Raw genomic sequence first — 19150 nt, 5'->3', positions numbered from 1 at the left:
GCATTGAAAAAGTAAATCAAAAGGGGAAGTGTTCTTGCTACTGCGGACAAAAAATATGCAACAGAGCTTTCAGAAGGCAAAGAAACTGGTTCCATGTTAGCTGAAAATTGAGTTGTTTCTGTAAAATAAATAATTTGATAAATAAATATATGATCTCTCTGAAACATTAAAAGCTAGACAAAAAACAATGGGTACTTTAGAATCTGTTTCAAATTCATCTGTCACCAAGATCATCTTTCTCTCACAATGTTGCTACACTACATCAAACAGTCCAGCCATAAATTAATTAAGACAAGGTTGATGTTTAGAAAATTTTATTTCTATCACAGGAAAATACAAAGTTGCTCAGAGAAATCAAGTATTAAAATCCTGAGAATTGTATCAAACTGTATTCAGTGCTTACTTTTATTGTGCATTATTAGTGTAAAGCAGCAGATATTCACAGTTCACTAGAGATGAAAACTGAAAAATTCAGAACTCATGCTGCTTTTTGTCTTTATTATTGAGCGATTCTTTTTCAAAATACTTCAAACTGTAGTGTTCTCATACTAAAAATGTAGTGGGAACATCCCCATTCATGGATATAACATTTATTTGGTATTATCCTGATAGCAAAAAATGAAAGGTAATTTATAAAATACCACATATCCTGATAGAGGCATTCTGTTTCATTAACCACTCTGAATAGGAAGCATAATCACATAAAAGGATAGTGTGGTTACTTTTAAGTACACAGATAAGTGCTCAACTAAAAACTATCAGTAGACTACAAACTATTCTACATGTGACTACTAAGGTTATAAATACAGGTCTCCCATCAGTTTTCCACTACAACATCCCATTCCTAAGTATGTTTGCATTGTTGTGGCATATTTTAATATTGCAGAGTTCTACACAGATAAGGTACTACTGCTTGCATTGCTGTTGCAAATGGCTACATTATTCTTAAATGGGTACTGTTACTACAGTAAATCTCTCAAAAATAGATACATGTCACATAGATCATTAAATGTCTTGAATTTAACAGTACTCTTGAGTAGCATTTCATTTTTAAGTACTACAAACAACTCGTGAGATTGCAAAGCCTCTTACATTATTATCAAGCTTACAGCTGAGCTGTAAGTGTTAACTGCAGCACATCATGGAAACACTGGAACAGAGTTTTGCACAGCACTTCTGCATCAGTCTCTGGACAGGATTTCCAAGAAGAACAGCTAGTAACGATCCTACCAATATAGAAAACAGTGGAGTCACTGTGCTTAATTGTCAAAGTCTAGGATAAAGTTACATGAATTGTCCCGAAATGTGGAATTGTTGACATAAATTCTGAAGTAAAAACTGTTACATAAACATACTGTCTCAACACTGAAAGAGGACTCAGATCCTTAGTGCCTTCAGTAAGCAATAATGTTGACAGATCTTGAAATCAGATGTTTTGATTTAAATACCTGTTACTACATATACAGTGACACAACTTTTCTGCTTATATTTGAAAATGCTGTGAATTATATTTCTTCTTTTTCTGCAGTTAGTTTATGGTTTTAGGTACTTCTTTTCTATTTATCTAATAAAAGGTACATCTTGATCTAGATCTATTTATTTAAAGAGATCCATAGATCAAAGTATTAACGGCTTGTATTCTCAAACTGATTTGAATGTGCACACAACTCCTGTCTAGCTTTAGGAGGACGTCATTTGAATTATACCTAAAGTAGCAATTTATCTCTACACATTCTAATCAAAGTGGTTTTGGATTTCATAAAACAGCAGTAATTTTTGTCCATAAGACCAGTTAGGCCAAAGTTGGATTTTTTTCAAATCATATGATTTTTGGAGAAGTGAAGCCAAATGCTTTAGCCACTCAAGATGTGTGTCACGGCCAAGAATGATGGACAGCATGCTCACCTGTCCTCTTATCTGCTCTAGCTCAGCCAAAAAACACTTTTACATGTTACAAAATTATCTCTAAAATGATAGCCTATTTTAAAGTTAACCTATTTTAAAGTCCTTTTGTTGCTCCCTTCTTTCATCTTCCCTACTCTTTATTTCTGCTTAGTGTCAGTATCTTGGTGCTCACTTGCCCTCCACCATTCGTTCTTCCTCCCACATGTGCTTTCCCAGAATGCCAATGCCTCCATTCTTATGTACCTCACTTCTCAATCTCTTCTGATACATTCAGTCGTATTTCTTTGGTATTTTCCTTTCCCCATTCTAGCCTTTTCCTCTGTGACAAATGCAGAGCCATCTTCAAAATGAAATTATATCCTTACCTGTCATCTCTAATTGAATAAAAAAAGCCATAGCCATGTTGTACCATAGGGAGTGCATGTCCACTAAACCTAGTGTAGCCAGTCAGACTAGTTGAAAGGACAAAATTCCCACCTCCTCCACTGTGAAAGAACACAAAACAAAAGCAACACTTTTGAGAGCAATTTAAACCAAAGTGAGTTTTACGAAAGAGTGATTCTGTTGTAGAGATCAAGACATCAGCACACATAAGGCCAGTGTAGCAAAGGCCTTGGTATCAAGGGATACAACTTCCCATGGGACAAGAATATGAATTACCTGGCTGTGAAGGCCTTATCCCCATACAGTTCTGGCACTGGCAGTCCTTGCTCCTGTGCTATGAGCAGGAGACCCAGAAGATGACGATCAAAGCCTGTCAAATAAATGCAAATACTGAATCATTAACAGCAGCATTCCCAGTTTTACTGCTTCTTCTGGTCTGGACAGCTGGCAGCGCAAATAGCAGCTTAACGAGAGAAAAACAACAGCATCATATTGTAGCATCCAAAAACATTTCCCACATATTTGATCTAAGAGGTCTTCAACACTTTCAACTTGCAGCGCTGAGCTCAAAAGCAAATTACTTCACTAACAGAGATGCAGCACAGTTCCTGTGGAAAACAAAACCCAAGAAAACTCCCACTTCAGACTGGGAGGAAGAACTCCTCACAGTGGAAGAGGCCCATGGGCAATTATGTCAACACAGCGAAATGGCTTTCAGGGCCACGACTGCTCTGAATTGTGATAACGGGCTGGAGAGAGTGTATGTTCATCAGGTTCATTTCCCAGCTACTCTTTCTTATTCACAGAATAGCATAGAGCACTAACACAGCTGGGTTAGAATCTCACCCTAATCTCTCCTACATCCTAAAGACTACTTTTTTCACTTTTCAGCCAAAAACATATTTGACTGGAAGGTATTCCAAAGTAATGATTAGCTGGGAAGAAAAACTGAATAAATATTCCAAGTGAACATATTTTTGGAGTACAAGGATGGATGCAAGGAGCAGGTTTTAGTTCTTCTCCTCAAAATTAAAGTATAAAATGTTAAGGGGTAGTTTTTATTCAGGTTGAAAATAAGGAGATAGAGGAAATGTACTAGCATACAAAGGTATTCCCTTTTCACCCACATGAAAAAGACACAAAAATTTTGATCCCAGAGTACCTTTTCCATTTTCACATTCTTTCCTCATTTTATTGTGCTTTGCAAATGCCTTATGCATCAGCTGTAGCCGTTGATAGTTCTGTGAAATAGGGCAAGATTAAAATAAAAATAAAATGAGAGAAAAAGAAAAATCAATCCAAATGAGTAACACATCAGCAATCACAGATCAGCAGGTTTTCCCCTCATAGTTTCTTACAATTTTAGATAGATGAAAATGGAGGAACTTGAAAGGTACATAAGAACCTCTCACAAACCCTTTCTCCCAAACCCAAATTCCCTTTTCAGGAAAATGTGCTTGCTTATTTCCTGTATCTCTGTTCTTTTACTAAGATCACTTTTGAACTGAACAGTATTCTAAACCTCATACTCTTTCCCAAATAATCTAAAACAATGGAAACCCAAAAACCTTCTACTATATAATTTATTCAGAAGGACATTAGCTCCTACTAGGTACATTCCCAAATTTTCTCTGCTGATTGCCAATTCTGACCAACCTTATGGTTTTTCCAAGTTTATATTAAAACTTGTATATTAAAGTCAGGGAGAATACAAATAACATGGCTCTTGTGAAGGACGCCTTAAGAAACAGTCCCAGATGCTCAAGATCTTCACTTCCAAGACCTTAGATCTTGATAGCTCCTTGACTACTTAAGAAGGACTGTTTATCCTTTCATTCATCACACAAGAGGCTGCAGCAGAGAATGTGAAACAAGGACAGAAGCCACTCGATTTGGATAAAAATCAAGCTATCAAGAAGACAAAGGGCAAAAGAAAATTTAAGACAAAAGGATTATTTCAAAGCATCTGACTTTAAGGTATTAAAAATTACATAAATGCAGACTTTTAAGCATGTTAATTTCAATACTATTGAACAATTTTTTTTAAGCTCCAGGAGTTAGTATTAAAAAAAAAAATCAACAAAACAATAATAGGGAGATATTTGTAGATGCTATTTAACATTACAAAGAGAAAAATACTACAGTTAGTGTACACAGAAAGTTACACACTAGTACTAGTAGTAACCACAGAAGTCTGATAATTGGTTAGAAGGTAACTGAGGAGCAGGGAAATAACAGGAATCCATGCTTGGAATAGGCAAGCAGATTTGGAAGATGGCCAGAAAACTGAGTTTTAAAACTGCAGCACATGCCAAAAGAAGCCAGTGAAGACTAGGAAAACGTGCTCTTAAAGGTCAGAATTATTAATCACACATGCTTTCTGACAGCTGTCTTCCTCTATGCTTTTCAGATGCATTATAATATAGATTTTGATTTTGCTAAAGATGTGTTGCCCTTTGTCTCAAAAATCTTCTCCTTGCTTAATTTCTAAGGCTTTGAGAAATGTGCAGTGATGGCAAGAGAAAGAGCTTTAGCAGAGCCCTTGCTTGGCAAGCAAGGCATGACCCGCTTTGCCAGCCAAGCACCAGAGGGTAGTTGCTGGGAAAAGGTCTCCAGTTCAGCTACTCAGAGGCAAACTCAGGAATATACCCCTGTTACCACTAGGACACAAACACCTTTCAGTCTTGCTCTCAGATGCAACTGTTAGATAAACATTCCCGATTCCACTTAAAAATTAAAACAGAACAACTGCACAGCACAATACTTTGGCTCCAACCCAGGAACTTTTTGAGGTGTGAAATAAATCAGTGTGAATGTAATTTGAGACAGTTACGTTCTTGAAACCAAAAGGTAAATAGCACACAAAACCTCACATAACAACACATTTCAGTCACAATGCCCAGAATCAGAGTTAAAGCAACCCAACATTTAAAATTTGTCTCCCTGGAAAGACAACTCCCATCAATGAGACAACAAAAAACCAAGTCTGAAGTGGTTCAGATGACAGGCTTTCTAAATACACAGTAATTAAAGTAGGATTTCAGTATTTACACTGTCAGAAGGATCCAACATGGACTTGCACCATTCCACAGCTTCCACAGTACACGGTCTTATGGTCTCTGTGCGGCCGTGATAGAAACGCCTGGTCATGGCAGTTTCGTAGCAGCAGCCTGGACTATGAACAAACATTAGGGAAGAGTGTCTCATTAACTTAATAAAACTATATGCTATCTCAAGGGCTAAAGAAGTCCTGCAAAAGATCTTGCACGTCAAGCTCAGTTAAAAATACCAAAAACCCATTAATTTTCTATAAGTTATAATTCTGAAAAAGAGCCATAAAGCAACTCTATGTGGTTTGATGGGACAGATGACTGAAAAAAGTACTATATTCATACCTTGAAAATATTGCATTGCTATGGGTATTTTCTGCAGACTACAGATCTACTAGCCTCTAGCAAAAAACAGCTGAAATTACACAAGTTTCAATTTCACCATGTACTTCCACCTACACTATCTAAACCCTTATAAATTAAGAGAAACATTTGAAAAAAGCAACATGAGGGAAAGGTCAAAGTCTTCTCTGACAGCCATCCAGCTTTTACATGGAGCAACTCCATGTTAACTACCACTTAATATACAACCTGCATGAAATATACTTGCATGCTTACAACAGACCAAGGCTATTTTAGTCAGATAATTAATGTCCTCATGTTCAGCAAACCAACCTTTGTTGAGCTACACCTCACCAGTGACAAAACATCACACACCTATGATGAAACACTCCTCCTTCTGAAGCAAGCAAAACTCTGCTGGTCAGTAATGACTTACACAAGCCATAATGAGTGCTAGTTAGCAAACAGAAATTTGGGAATGCCGATAACAAGAAGAATGATACCTTTTAATCAATAATACAAAATTAAATGTCACATCCAAAAATGCAGAGGTAGGCACTTGAAGGGTCACTATCTTCATCTCTATTATTCTGCCCAAACCTTCACACCCAATATTGCTAAAGAAAGTAAGACACTGAAGTTTGTGAGGCCTTTTACAGGCTTAGAAGACTTAACATTTTACTGGTGGCTGTCACATGCTACAGACAAAACTCTCTTCTACATTTGAGCAACTATTTGACATTAGAGAATCCTGACCCACTCTGCATTTCATGTTCACCCATGTGTTTCCTTTGTATGGCCCAAGTTCAAGTTTTTACAGATTGTGTTCTACCATCCACTCCATAATATGCATATCTATTGGAACACAATTCTTCGGAAGCGAGTATGGTCTATGGAACTGTTACTGCAAAAACCCCTTAGCTATTCATTCTTACATCCCCATGGCAAATTTCATACTAACATTGCAAAGCCACTGCACACCTCTACTCAAGAAACTAGTTTTTTATTCTTAATCTGGTATTTTCTTACCGCCCATGGCATTTGTAATAAGCAAGCTGAAGGGCAAGCTGCACAAATGTATCAGGATGAAGTTTCCTCTTTCTAATCAATGCTTTGCCAAAGGATGTGAAGGCGTAAGATACCAGCTGCAAGTCAGATACCTGTCATACCAAAGGAGGAAAAACAACAGAAGTCATGAAATATCACAACTTGGTCCACTGCAGATAAAACACACTCAATATAAACCACGATGTAATAAATTTAACCATGGTGTTAAATTCATCAATTAATCAGGAACATAGTCATTCCTGTTCTCCAGCATGAAAAAAAGACCAACTAAAAACATGTAAATAGAATGAAAAAAAATAGTTAGCAGTAGCAACTAAGAGAACGAAGAGTAAATTTCACCTTCTTGTAATACAATTCTTTAGTACATCTGATTTCATTCATAATTTTTGAATCCACTGTGAATACGAGTTCCTCCGGCCATGGAATATCCCTCACATTATCTGATCCCTGGGAAGATGAAGACAGAAAAAAAGATGCAAAACCATAAAATGTTATCTATAAGAAAAGACATATTAACTAATAAGCTTGAAAGTTTATAAAAGCTAGATACCTTCCATTTTCCCTCATTTTCAATAATCTTCATTTCAGCATAAGATAACATGGTAATTAAAGCCATGGCATCAAAAGGAGAATGCTAGAATTAGATAAGAAAAGATATTACATTTCTTTGCATAACAGCAAGAAAATCAAACTCTTCTGCTTTTTTCCCCTATTCTGCTCTTTTTCCTGTCGATCAACAGCTTTACTGCACAGTGTTGGACTTGTTTTATAGTTCTGCAATAAATACGAAGTATTTTAAGTCCACCCACTGTTTTAACTGCTCTGCAGCTGGACAGGGAGGTACAATGTACTACTGCCATGAAAAGGTAGATTTAAGGAAAAATATTAGCTGTGCTGGTCATGTAATAATGAATTTAAAATAGCACAGTTTAAAAAAACATAGCTATTCAAATGGATACATCAAACAAAGAGTTACTTTAGAGTCTACTTGTGTATTGTAATGATTTTCCTTTGGAACTCCTCATTAAATACTTTCAGAAATAAGATTATGACTTCAGATCCTGTTGTTAATTCAAGTATGGTGTAATGGCAAACACCATGAGAGAGCAAAGAACATTAGAAAGCAGACTGCTTTTGGAAACTTACTAAACCAGGTGCCAGGTAAACAAGGCTACACTAAAGAGTAATACATTAAGCACTTAATACTCTGAAGGGGAAAATTCAGTGAATAAATACTCAAAAGATGGAAAAAAATTAACTTACATCACAGAATGCACTACAGGTTCCATTGGAAAAGAATATGCTATTGTAGGATTTATCTCCCCAGCGTACAGTCGGATCACCTGTTAGCCCCAGCCTTGTAAGCTAAAGCAGAAGAAACATACTGTGAAGTCTAAAAAACACCAAGAACACTGCCAGTCTTTGTAAGCTAAACCTAGTCTACATTAAGAGGGCAAGACCTCCCTGACAGATGACATTTTCATCCAGTTTAAGATGAAGATGATTATCGGGCCACGTTATTAATTAGAAGTGTGATAAAAAGTTAGTGACTATGCTTTTGATGACCCTGAAATATAGAGGGCTAAAATGTTATGAATGTAGATTTCAGCCATTCCCACTTCCAATGGCCTAACAATTAAAACTATTTAAGTTTTCCTATGGATCAAAAAAGCACATTTTTTACATATTTATCTGCTTCATTTTTACTGTTCTAAAAGAGCAAGAGGTGCTACTTCTGTATATATGCAGGAGAAATTTTTACGTAAAGATGATCAGATATGAATCAAAATTCTTAACTACCTCAGAGTAGTCCTCAGGAGTTGCATGAGGGCTACAATCATCAAGGCCAACCACAAATAAACTTCTCTGAATTTTTTCCAGAAGAGTTAAGTTCTTTGGATCAAGATGAATCAAATATTCCCGTAACTAGAAGGCATAAAAGACAAAGGTAACTGAAATAATGTTTTTCCAGTTATCACAATGCTTTTCCCAGGAACCAGCTGCTGAAGTATTTCTACCTCTGCCCATTTGGTCCTTTCATTGCTTGTTAGGGCTGCCAGTCCTGGTCCATCTGGTTCACTGTAGCATCTCTTCTGTATATATGTAAGTTGCCTTTAAGAAGATTTCAAAAACTGAAGTTAACAACAGATGGAGAGAAGGTAAATGACACCTTGCGTCTCTCTCTCCCATTTCTGCAAAGCTGGAATTTTGGTTCAACATTCACAAGGTAGTGTGAATTTTCAGGAAGCATGAATCAGCTTCCCTAGATTCTAAGGACAATTGAAGACCTGCTCAGGTTTCAGTCATTCAGCACCTACAAGCCCAGTACAACTACACAGAAAAAATTGCAGTGCTAAAACATTGTTACATGCTTAATTTAAAACTAGATTTAAGACTTCAACAGTGCAGGTTGACACTTTTCAGAGCAGCAGACATCTGCCATACTGCAGCTTTACAGCTTCTACAGCAGTTAATCACATACAGTGCAAACCTTCCCCTCAAGATAAACTTTGAAGCAGATCACTTACTACAGTACACCCTGAATGTAGATTCTGAACTATACAACAGCAATTTTCTTCCTAACTCTTCCTTTAGAAAAATAATTAACAGAGGGGTAAGTTTTAGTTTGCAAATTCAGTTCTCCATATTAAAGGAACTCCATAAATTACAGGCACCTAATCTGGTTTGTTCTTTGTTCTGGCAGTCTTTCCTATTCAATACAACTATTGATCATTACTTATATAGTATCAAAAATATGAGACACCCATGATGACCTTAAAAAAATAAAGCCAAACAAAAAAAAAGCACCACCAAACCAAATCCAACCTGCCATTCCCCCAGACAATAGATTTAGAGGGTTTTGTCTGTATTCCAAGTGTTCATTTATTTCTTACTGGCTTGACTTAACAGGTACAACAACAAAAATTAGAAATGCATGTTAAAATATTAGCTATTAAACTACCAGACTATTTTTAAAAAGTGATTTTTAGCTCCTCTAATTAGGTTTGTCTTGCCTGAGGAATTTGGCCATCCAGTTTTTGCCTATTTTACTTACAAGCCTTCCGTTGTACACTATAATGCAGTTGTCAAAGGGCTGCTTAAGTTATTCCCTGGCAAAATTAACAACCCTTTTTTAGTAAGGAGATGTATATAGATAACAAATCAGTCACAAGAGACTTATGCTGAAACTACATCTGTATGTAATTGGAGAGTTCAACACTTGAGAGTGCTTCAGCTTTGATAATGATTAAGTAGCAATGCGGATTGTATCTGGAAGGAATTATGATAGCTGTAATCCTACTAATTCCATGGAAAGAAACCACAAAAAATGGTATTTCCTACTGAAGTATCTTCTTTTGGCCTTTTTGTATGATGCTCTACAGATGTATTACAATAGAACACGGAAAGAAATTGCCGCCAACTGAACAAGGATTTACTCAAATCTGAACCTTTCAGCTAAAGGAGAAGCTGTAGCTTCTCTCACACCTAATTCTTTAACGTCAAGGGAATAGAAAAAAAAAAAGGCCACTTTTGTATGTAGCTTAAATAAGACAGCTCATTTAAAATAAGCATTTTGAAAACCTGAAAATCTCTGGAGGAGTCAGCATGCTGCCTTCATGCATAGCATCAAATGCAAATACTCGACCTCGACATAGGACTATCAAGTGAGATGGACATTCACCTTCAGCCTCTGAAATGAAAAACAGGAATAAATGAAAATCCAACCTTGAGGATAAAGTGACAGATACAAACAAACTCAGCAAGTCCTACATTTTATGTTCAATTTTGCAAATTTGAAGACATTTTAAAAGCCAACAGAAGTCACACATAACTTTCACTGTTAGAAATTGCTTCAAGTCACTGTCATTATTTAGCAGCAAATTTCATTTATTTGTGTGTCTTGTCTTTCATCAATTCTTAGTGCTGGCATGTCTATTACAGGCATCAGGCTGGTTATACACAATTTGAAGCAGAGCTTTGTTTTACTATAATTTGATAAGGACTAAATATTGGACCAAAAAGGGCATTTGCAGATGAGACACCTTCTTTGCTTCATTATATGAACTCTACAACCAGTAGCTGATTTAGTGCTCAAGATAGCAAGAATTTTATGGTTAAACTGACCACTCCTTTAGCATATTAATAAAAATAATTTGGTTATATTAATCCCCAATTTTAATTTGTTTACCTGTTTTAAAATAACTGCCGAGAGAGTCTCTGGTAAGTCCAGGAATTTTGCAAGTGCAGAAGAGCATTCTAAATTGGCTCATGTCCAGAACAGTATTCCCAGATCTCTCTATGGCAACCTTCTCTCTGTAGTAGCAAACATAGCAACATTAAGCAAGAGAAATTAAAATGATAGAATTAAATCAAGGTAAGACAAACCTGGCTATTACAGCAAAGAATGCATGCCAATGGACATGAACACACATATGCAATTAAGGATACACAGACCATCAATATTTAGGATCAGTAATTTTTTTTAAAAGTCTTACGCTCGTAGTAGATCCCAGTATTTCAGGGTGTGCCATATATTTACACATGCTCTGTCTATCTGAGTGCCCTCTTTCGGTGGCCAGCAGTGCTCAATATAGGGACCAGGGCCTCCCATATTACAGTGTATTTGTGTTGAGATGCGAAGATCAAGATAAGCCACATTCAGCCACCAGTCCTCCAGCTGAAATGAAAAATGTTAAACATCAGAACTTACTGGTATTCATTAATTCTTTAACAATTATGTTCAACTTCCTGCTTTTTACTTTTTTACTTTAATACTCTGAATAGTAGGTCCTATATAACACAAGGCAGGACAGTGGATCAAAACTAACTGATGAAGATAATGACACATTTAGCTCTTCTGCTTTCAAGCTTGAAATAAAATTCAATGCTGCTTAAGAATATTAAACTGCAAATTATGGTATTTCTTCTCTGATTCTGATCATCTTAAACTCTTGCAGATGTCAGTTGTGGCTGCTGTGAATATCACAGACTACTCCACGAAGAATAGAAGGAAACTAGACTTGTGCTGAGAGGGTATATGAGAGAGACCATTTGTAACGCACATTTTTTGCCACCATCTGAAAATCCCCACTCTGGAGTGTTTAGGATCTGTTAGGATTTAGAAAGCTTTCATGAATTACACTTGGTAATGACCTTGCTTGTATCTCTTTCTCTGTTAAAAGACAACTTTAAAAGGCTAGCACATACTTTCCTTCTATGAAGAAAAAAAAGAAACGAAACTCTGAATTCCAGGGTTGGTTTTGTTGGTTTTTTTGTTTGGGTTTTTTTTTTTAGGGGGGGGTTGTTTGGTTTTTTTTGGTTTTTTTTCCTCAGGGTGGAGGGAGAAGGGACAAATGTCACAGAAGGAGAGACTGACAGATAAAGCATTCAAAAGCTGGTAAGTAACTTTAAATTTTAGTCAGTGAGGTCTCTTAGCCACTCAGCTTTGAAAAAAACAAATGACATATATGTAAGTGAATTAGTTCATATCCACAGGTCAAATGGCAGATGTAAAGAAGATTTGAAAATTTAAAAAAGCTAAATGATTCTTTGAGTTACATCCTGAGTAACCAACTTTCCACAAGCTGAATTAAGATTTTTTACACTGAATTATGATTTCTTACATATCTAAATACGCACCCAATTCCTTCTCATCCTGGCTCTTTCCAGTAATTTCTGATGCAACTCTTTTCCAACGCCATTTTCAAAATTTTTAACTATATCCTTGGTTCTTTGATATTCTTCTTGATTAAGAAATGGCTTCACTGTAAAAAGAAAATGTTTTTATTTTAAAGACAACTGTATAGTAAGATTTATTCCAAGACTCAGGCATTCACAGGCAAGGGAGTGAATGATAATTAATTTTTCTAGAACAAGTATTTGAAGGGAAAACACCTTTTAAATACCTCTCAAAAGTCTGTAAATAAATATGTTCTAATAAAACATAAATACATACTTTTAAATAAATACAAATTATAGCAGACTAATGTAATTGCTGAAAACCTGAAATATCTATCAGATAACTAAATCAAATATTCTTTGTTCTTCCAAATAATTAAATTTACAAGAAAGCTGTTTCTAAATTAACACAATGAGCACACATGTCTGCCACTGTACTGCACCAACTACAAGCTATTTGCCTGTATTTTCAAGTCCATTCATGGTCTACAAGCAACTTGCCCATCAATTCTCATTCACTATCCCTGTGTTATACCCACCTTTGATTGATAGCAAATGCAATTACTGGTAGATAGTTTTTCTGTTTTTAAATCCTTTTGGATTTCTCTCAGATCATCTGCGTTATAGGCCAAAGTCCTCCACAAACATCTGCAAAGCTAGTCTATCTAAACACACCTTAAAGACTTTTTACCATGAAATCTACAGTCAGTAATGGGCACTGCTGACATAATTTTCCATACAGGCACATCTCATTTTTTTCCTATACTCACCTGTATAATGTATTTTCTGTTATATTTATACTTAGATTGTGAAGTCAGTGGGAAACAGAATAGAGAGCTGTGTGCGAGGTGTGTTTCTGATGATTCAATGCCTACACAATGAGGCCCAAGTAATTTTTGAGGCTGCTGGACACTATCATTAGTTAATTTCTTGTTTGCCTTGCTACTGGTAACCCTGTAATCAACTTATAGCTGCTAAGAAACAAAGAATACACAATTATGAAAATTTAAACAAATACCTGCATCATCTCTCATCTGAGTGAGTTTCAGCAGGGCAAGGTATCAAATACATTGTTAACCTAAGTATTAAATCTTAACTCTGTCTTGCTGCAATCACACCTGCTTGCCTGCAACCACTATTTTTCTCTTCTTCATAAATCTAGGGATCATCTTGTCCAACACTTCATCTCTGTAGGGTCAGTTGCAGCAAGTTGCTTAGGACTGTGCTGGGTTTTAAGTAAGGATGAAGACTCTACAATCACCTTGGTAGCAGCCTGTTCACTGCTTGACCACTGTTGCAGTAAGAGGAGTTTCTTTATGTTTAAAAGGAATTTATTGTATTTCAGTTTGTGCCCATCACCTCTTATGGTGTCACTGGATACTGCTACTATGATGTCTGGCTACATCTTATTTACTCCTCCACGAGTAATCACACATATTGCAAAGACCTGAAAAATTCCTAGTTTTCTCTGTCTCTTCCCATATGTCAGATAATCCGAGACCTTAATCACTGTCACAGCCCCTCTCTGGGCTCACTTCTGTATGTCCCTATCTTGCACAGGGAGCCCAGAAACAGACACAGAACTGCAGATGTGTCCTCCCAGCACTGAACCAAACAAAGGATCACTCCTCTGCACCTGATGGCAATGTTCCTTCTATAGGGAGCCCTGGACAACACTGACATGCCTTGCTGCAAGGCCACATGCTGGTTCATGCTCAACTTCATGTCTACCAGACCCCAGGGGCTCTTCTGCATCCAGACACTAGGTCCCAGCTTGTGCTGCTGTGGCAAGTTATCTTCTCCTGGGTGAATGACTTGGCATTTCCCTGGGTTTCTTGAGCTTCAAAAGGCTCCTGTTAGCCTGTTTTTCCAGCCTATCAAGTTCCCTCTGATGGCATAACAACCATCTGATGTATTAGCTACTCCTTCCAGCTTTGGAAGCTCCCAAACTCAGAGTAGAGTCTGTCCCATCATGCATGTCCCTTCATCACCACTGACCATATAAAAAATTACTGGACCCCCGTGTACACCACCAGAGACCGGCCTACAAATGGCACATGTGTTGCTGATCAGACCTTTGAGACTAGCAGATGATAGAGTTTCCAGCCCATCTGACTGTCTTCTACCTAGTGAACTTTATTATCATAGGTAAACTTTATTAGTTCACCTATGAAGATTTTTTTAAAAGCTTTTGATATGCCAGAAGCCTTACTGAAGTTGATATAAACAATATTCACTCTTCTTCCTTCATCCAGAGAGACAGTCACCTCATCATAAAAGGCTACCATGTTGGTCAAGCAAAATTTCCTCTTCAGAAACCTATGCTGCCTATTCCAAATCACCTTCTTATCCTTCATGTGCTCAGAAATGGTTTTCATTATTATTTGCCAGGGATTCCCAGGAATTAAAGCAAGATTGATCAGTCTTGTCCTTCCTGAAGACAACAGTAACATCTGCTCAAGGAACCTTCACCAGTAATCATGATCTGTCAAATATTAGCAGAAGTGGCCTCCCAAAGACAAAGACCAGCTCCCTCAGCACTCATGGGCACATCTCAACAGGACCCACATAATTTTTTATGTCCAATCTGTTCAGTGCTGATCCTCTTCTATCAAGGGTAATTCATCCTCACCCCTCTTCAAAATAATTTCATTTTAATCCTAATTATACAAGGCATTTCAGTATTTTCCACTACTTGTCCTAAAGTGAAAGACAAGGATCCATTTTCAGATACATTCTTGTCTCTTTGTATGGCATTCCACGACAATAATGCAAATATTAGTGACATTTTTTCTATTCCACAGGATAAACATGGAAAGTGAGGGCCAAATATTACCTACAAATGTGGTTATAAACACATTCTGACAACCTTAGGCAGCAAGACAGAACATCTACTTTCAAGTATTACCATACAATGCTCGTGTTTAAATTGCATTGGGACCTCCAAAAATTCCACTACAACACCATCGCAACTGGAAAGGTACCAGCATTCCCCTTACACCTCCACCACAGGTGATCAGCTGTGGATATTCACATAGTGCCTACACATCTAGACCTCATCTAGATGCAGCTTGAATTGCACACCATCAGCTGTGAACACAAATGAAAAAATAAATAACAGCAACAGAGCCATTCAGCTTTACCCTTTTTCAGATTACAGTTTTCATCCTGAAGTTGAAAGCCTTCCCTGACTGAGTGTAGTCCAATACTCAGGTTTCCCAGAAAATGACCTTATTATCAAACACTACTGAAAGAGAGGATGCTTACCCTCAGTTATTCAGGTACAAAGTCATTACAGAGCAATATTCAAACAGAAAATGAAACTCAAGCAAAATTATTTGGTTCTGGTCTCAATTAATAGCATCATTTAGGCTGGAAAAGATCTGTCATTAATTTAGTTGAACCATTAAAGGGGTGACTAAGATTGCAAGGGGACTGGAATGCCCAACAGAGATGATGCTGAGAACTGTTTGTTGAGCTTATGAAGAGAATGCAAAGAAAGACCTGGCTGCCCTCTACAACTGAATGGGAAGTTCTAGTGAAGCACAGTTCCTCTCAGAGATGGAAAGAATTAGGATAAGAGAAAATAGAATAAAGGTGGAATACAGAAAATTTCTCACATGGAAAATGTGAAATTTTTGGGGGTCTTTTGGTCATTGCTGGTTTTGGTGGTGTTTTTTTTTGGGGTTTTTTTTTGTGTTTTTTTTTTTTTTTGTTGTTGTTGTTGTTGTTGTTGTTGTTTTTCTTTCCCTCCCAAAATCGTGAGAGTGATCAGACACCAGAACAGGTTACAATGAAATAGTCTCCACCCTTGTAAGTAAACAAAACCTGGGTAAGCAGGGCCTGAGCAACATGCTGTAGTTGGACCAGCTTTGAGCAGAAATTTGGTCTAGATGAACTCTTCACGATCTACATGATTCTATGACTACAGGGTCTCTTTCCATTTAAAAACTATTTAAGCACATGTAGAAGCAGCACCGTTAAAGAGCAGAACTTGGCCTCTTTCTCACCAGAGTTCAGTGAAACTTCTCTTGCATTTCTTCAACCCACAGATCTTGTCTTTCTCATTCAGAGATCAGCTCTGCCCATGAACAAGAAGTATCCCATAAATGACACCTTCAGTTGCATAGTTAAGGAACCCTCTGGGAAGCTAGAAGCTTGAGTTTTCATACTTTCATGTTGAGTCTATTTTTCTGAATCTCAGGCTCTGGGCTGGAAGGCTAAGTAACGTGGCTATGGCCACTTTTGTGCTCAAGGCTTACTTTAAAAACAGGGTTACTCCTTAAAAGGAGTAACCTTAAATAAAGCATACTCTGACACATACTTTGTCCAGCTTTTCTAGTTAGATTCTGGCTCTAAACAGACAACTGCTTTACCAGCAGGAACCCTGACTAATGTCAACTGCCTGGAGTCCTCCTCCAAACAATCAAAGAAGGTTTCCCAGAACTAATTTAAAGCCTCTATGAAGAATCATTTGGAAGGTCTGAATTGTTCTTCTGAAGCATTTCCTTTCCTTCACTCACATTTATAGACTAAAATGACAAGCTTAAGCAATGAAATTCACAGAGCTAAATCTAGAACTGTGCCCTGCACCTTTTGGCTTTCATATATTTGTACAAGGGAAGACTGGCAAATGCTGGGTTAACTTTTCTCCACCACCAGTGAGACTAAAGAAGAGCAACAGCGATTAAAATGATAGAAAAACTGGAATAGCAACTAACTTCAGCATGACAAAAGAAAGGGACATGTTATTTATGAAAACAGATCAGAATCAGAACACAAGAACAAACAAATTCACTGTCAGATTTTCTCACTCCATGACAGTTATTTATTAACCTGGAGAGACACATGGGTTTACAAAACTAAACAGCAATTTTGTTCTTGCAGGTTCTACTCTTGCAGCACAAGTTTAGTTAATCTGCATTACAGCAAAAAGACTGCATTATTTCAGACACCCATACACACACAACACTTTTGCTCAAAACCCACTACTTCAACATTCTGCATCAAAAAACAATTGTGTAAAGAACACCAAAGCAAGCTATTTCCAGTACTCATAATAAATTTGAACTGAAGAGTAAACTTCAGGAATTCTATTTTGGGAAAGGGAAAATTTGGTGTAGTATGCTTCTGCTAAGGAGAGAACTCCAAGTCTTACTTTGTTAGCATTTGTGTAAAACCTGTAAGATGATAAGATACAAGTAGATGTTCCAGAAAAAACTCCATGTCTCAGAGTTCTGAAAATTATTGAAGAAATAGAGAAAGGTAGTCTCAAGATACTTCATATTGCATTTTTGCTGTTCCAAATACATAATAAAGAACTAACCAGTCATTTTTTCTTTATAAACAAAACTAGCTACACCTGCACTGATGTTATTTTCCAAACTTTTCTGCGATGTTCTTTAGATTAGTCAACATGCAGAAAGTATCCAAGCTAAATTATGTAAAAAATGCTCACCACTGCTTTTGCCTACTACTGTACAGTTAGTAAGTGTTCTTTCTCACAAATATTAAGTATTAAAAGTTTTAAATAACTTATTTTTTTAAAAAAGATTCTGGGCAAACACAGTTATAAACACGCAGTTAAGCAAACCAAAAATTTTAAGTGAAGTATCTTTCACCAGACCACCTTTTTTTTGGAGAAGAAAAAAAAAGTAAAAAAAAAAATCCACTCTCAAACCAAAAAGTTACTCAAGTACCAAATTCCCTTGAAGAAAGGTAATTAGAGATAAATAAGAAACTTTTACTCAAGTTTCTCTGAGCACTTAATTTGCAGTTTTGAGCCAGGAAGAGACCCTTTGGCACTCTAAGCTTGTCTGTATTCCACGCCCCAATTACAGTACAAGCTGTCTCTACAATCACTTAGCAAACATCTTCAGATTAGCCTGGTTACAACAGCACATGACACGCTACCATTACAACATTAAGTCATTACCTGCATCAAGATATTTACTCAAAGATTCATCAAGAGGAGGTACTGGCAGGGAAGGCAGAGAATCCTGGTACTGAAACGTGCGCTCCTCTGAGGACTCAAGCAGTTGCTTTTCCATGTTGCAGATCTGCAGCACAACCAAACAGACTGTTCACGAAGCCCACGGCCGATGACGAATCTCCCACACTGTTCTCTCCCTCGCTCCGGCCTCCTGCCATTTACACGGTAGAAGGCATCAGGAAGCGTTCCCCGACAAAGCACGGAGCGAGGGTTCCTTGCTGGCTTGCAGCCGCGAGAGGCACACACACAGCAGGGGGAAACGATGCTGTTGGTGCTTTTCCCCGGCATGTCGCGATTAACCAGCTCGAAGGCTGTCGCTTTCCCTCCCAAGAGCAGCCAGCCAGCCCTGGAACACCCGCCCGAGACCAGAGGATATCTGGGGAAGGGGGAAGCAGCCCCAGCCCGGCTGGCGGCCCTCCGCAGACCCTCCCCAAGGGCCCCGCCCGAGCCCCGGCCGTGCCCCGACCCCAGCGCTCGCCGAGCCGAGCCGAGCCGGGCCGGGCCGGGCGAGGTCCGCGACAGCACAGCAGAATTTACAGCGGCTCGGGGCCCGCATCGAGGAAAGGCCGGGAGAGCCCCCGGGATGGGCCTGGGTGCAAGGAGGCAGCCGAGCCGAGCCCACCCCTGTGCCCCGCGCACTCCCGGGGAGCGAGGCGGCGGGGACCACCGGCCCCAGCCGCTGCCCACCTCCCGGCCGCCGCCTTCCTCCCGTCCCACTTCCCAGCGGCTC

General features: G+C 38.1%; 1 protein-coding gene across 3 annotated transcripts; it reads right to left on the bottom strand.

Annotated features, from left to right (window-relative positions):
• Positions 1–297: 297 nt before the first annotated feature.
• Positions 298–19148, bottom strand: CROT (carnitine O-octanoyltransferase). Of its 3 annotated transcripts, none has more exons than XM_077788225.2 (17): positions 18887–19148; positions 18364–18487; positions 12390–12514; positions 11246–11427; positions 10939–11063; positions 10332–10440; positions 8768–8861; positions 8550–8675; positions 8013–8114; positions 7300–7383; positions 7089–7196; positions 6711–6841; positions 5341–5464; positions 3452–3530; positions 2566–2659; positions 2271–2390; positions 298–1226 (listed from the first exon to the last, which is right to left on the bottom strand). In XM_077788225.2, the coding sequence occupies exons 1-17, from the start codon at positions 18974–18976 to the stop codon at positions 1106–1108; spliced, it is 1938 nt and encodes a 645-aa protein (XP_077644351.2). In that variant the 5' UTR covers positions 18977–19148; the 3' UTR covers positions 298–1105. The 3 variants fall into 3 exon arrangements, with proteins under 3 accessions (XP_077644351.2, XP_021407421.2, XP_021407420.2); XM_021551746.3 differs by having other exon boundaries at positions 18364–18571; positions 19108–19148; XM_021551745.3 differs by having other exon boundaries at positions 19108–19148.
• Positions 19149–19150: the final 2 nt, after the last annotated feature.

The sequence above is a fragment of the Lonchura striata genome, chromosome 2 (genome assembly GCF_050655825.1).
Source record: "Lonchura striata isolate lonStrDom1 chromosome 2, ASM5065582v1, whole genome shotgun sequence".
Lineage (NCBI taxonomy): Eukaryota > Metazoa > Chordata > Aves > Passeriformes > Estrildidae > Lonchura > Lonchura striata.
Note: the sequence above shows the minus strand (reverse complement) of the source record. Positions and strands in the feature narration are given on the sequence as shown.

Bases quoted from the DNA above. Each gene is read 5' to 3' on its own strand.
- CROT (XM_077788225.2), bottom strand. From the start codon at position 18,976: ATGCGGGCCCCGAGCCGCTGTAAATTCTGCTGTGCTGTCGCGGACCTC. The intron at 8,676-8,767 runs GTAGAAATACTT...TATGCCTTCTAG, and splicing joins AAAGGACCAAATGGGCAGAG to TTACGGGAATATTTGATTCA. The intron at 3,531-5,340 runs GTAAATACTGAA...CCTATTTCACAG, and splicing joins TGTTGGATCCTTCTGACAGT to AACTATCAACGGCTACAGCT.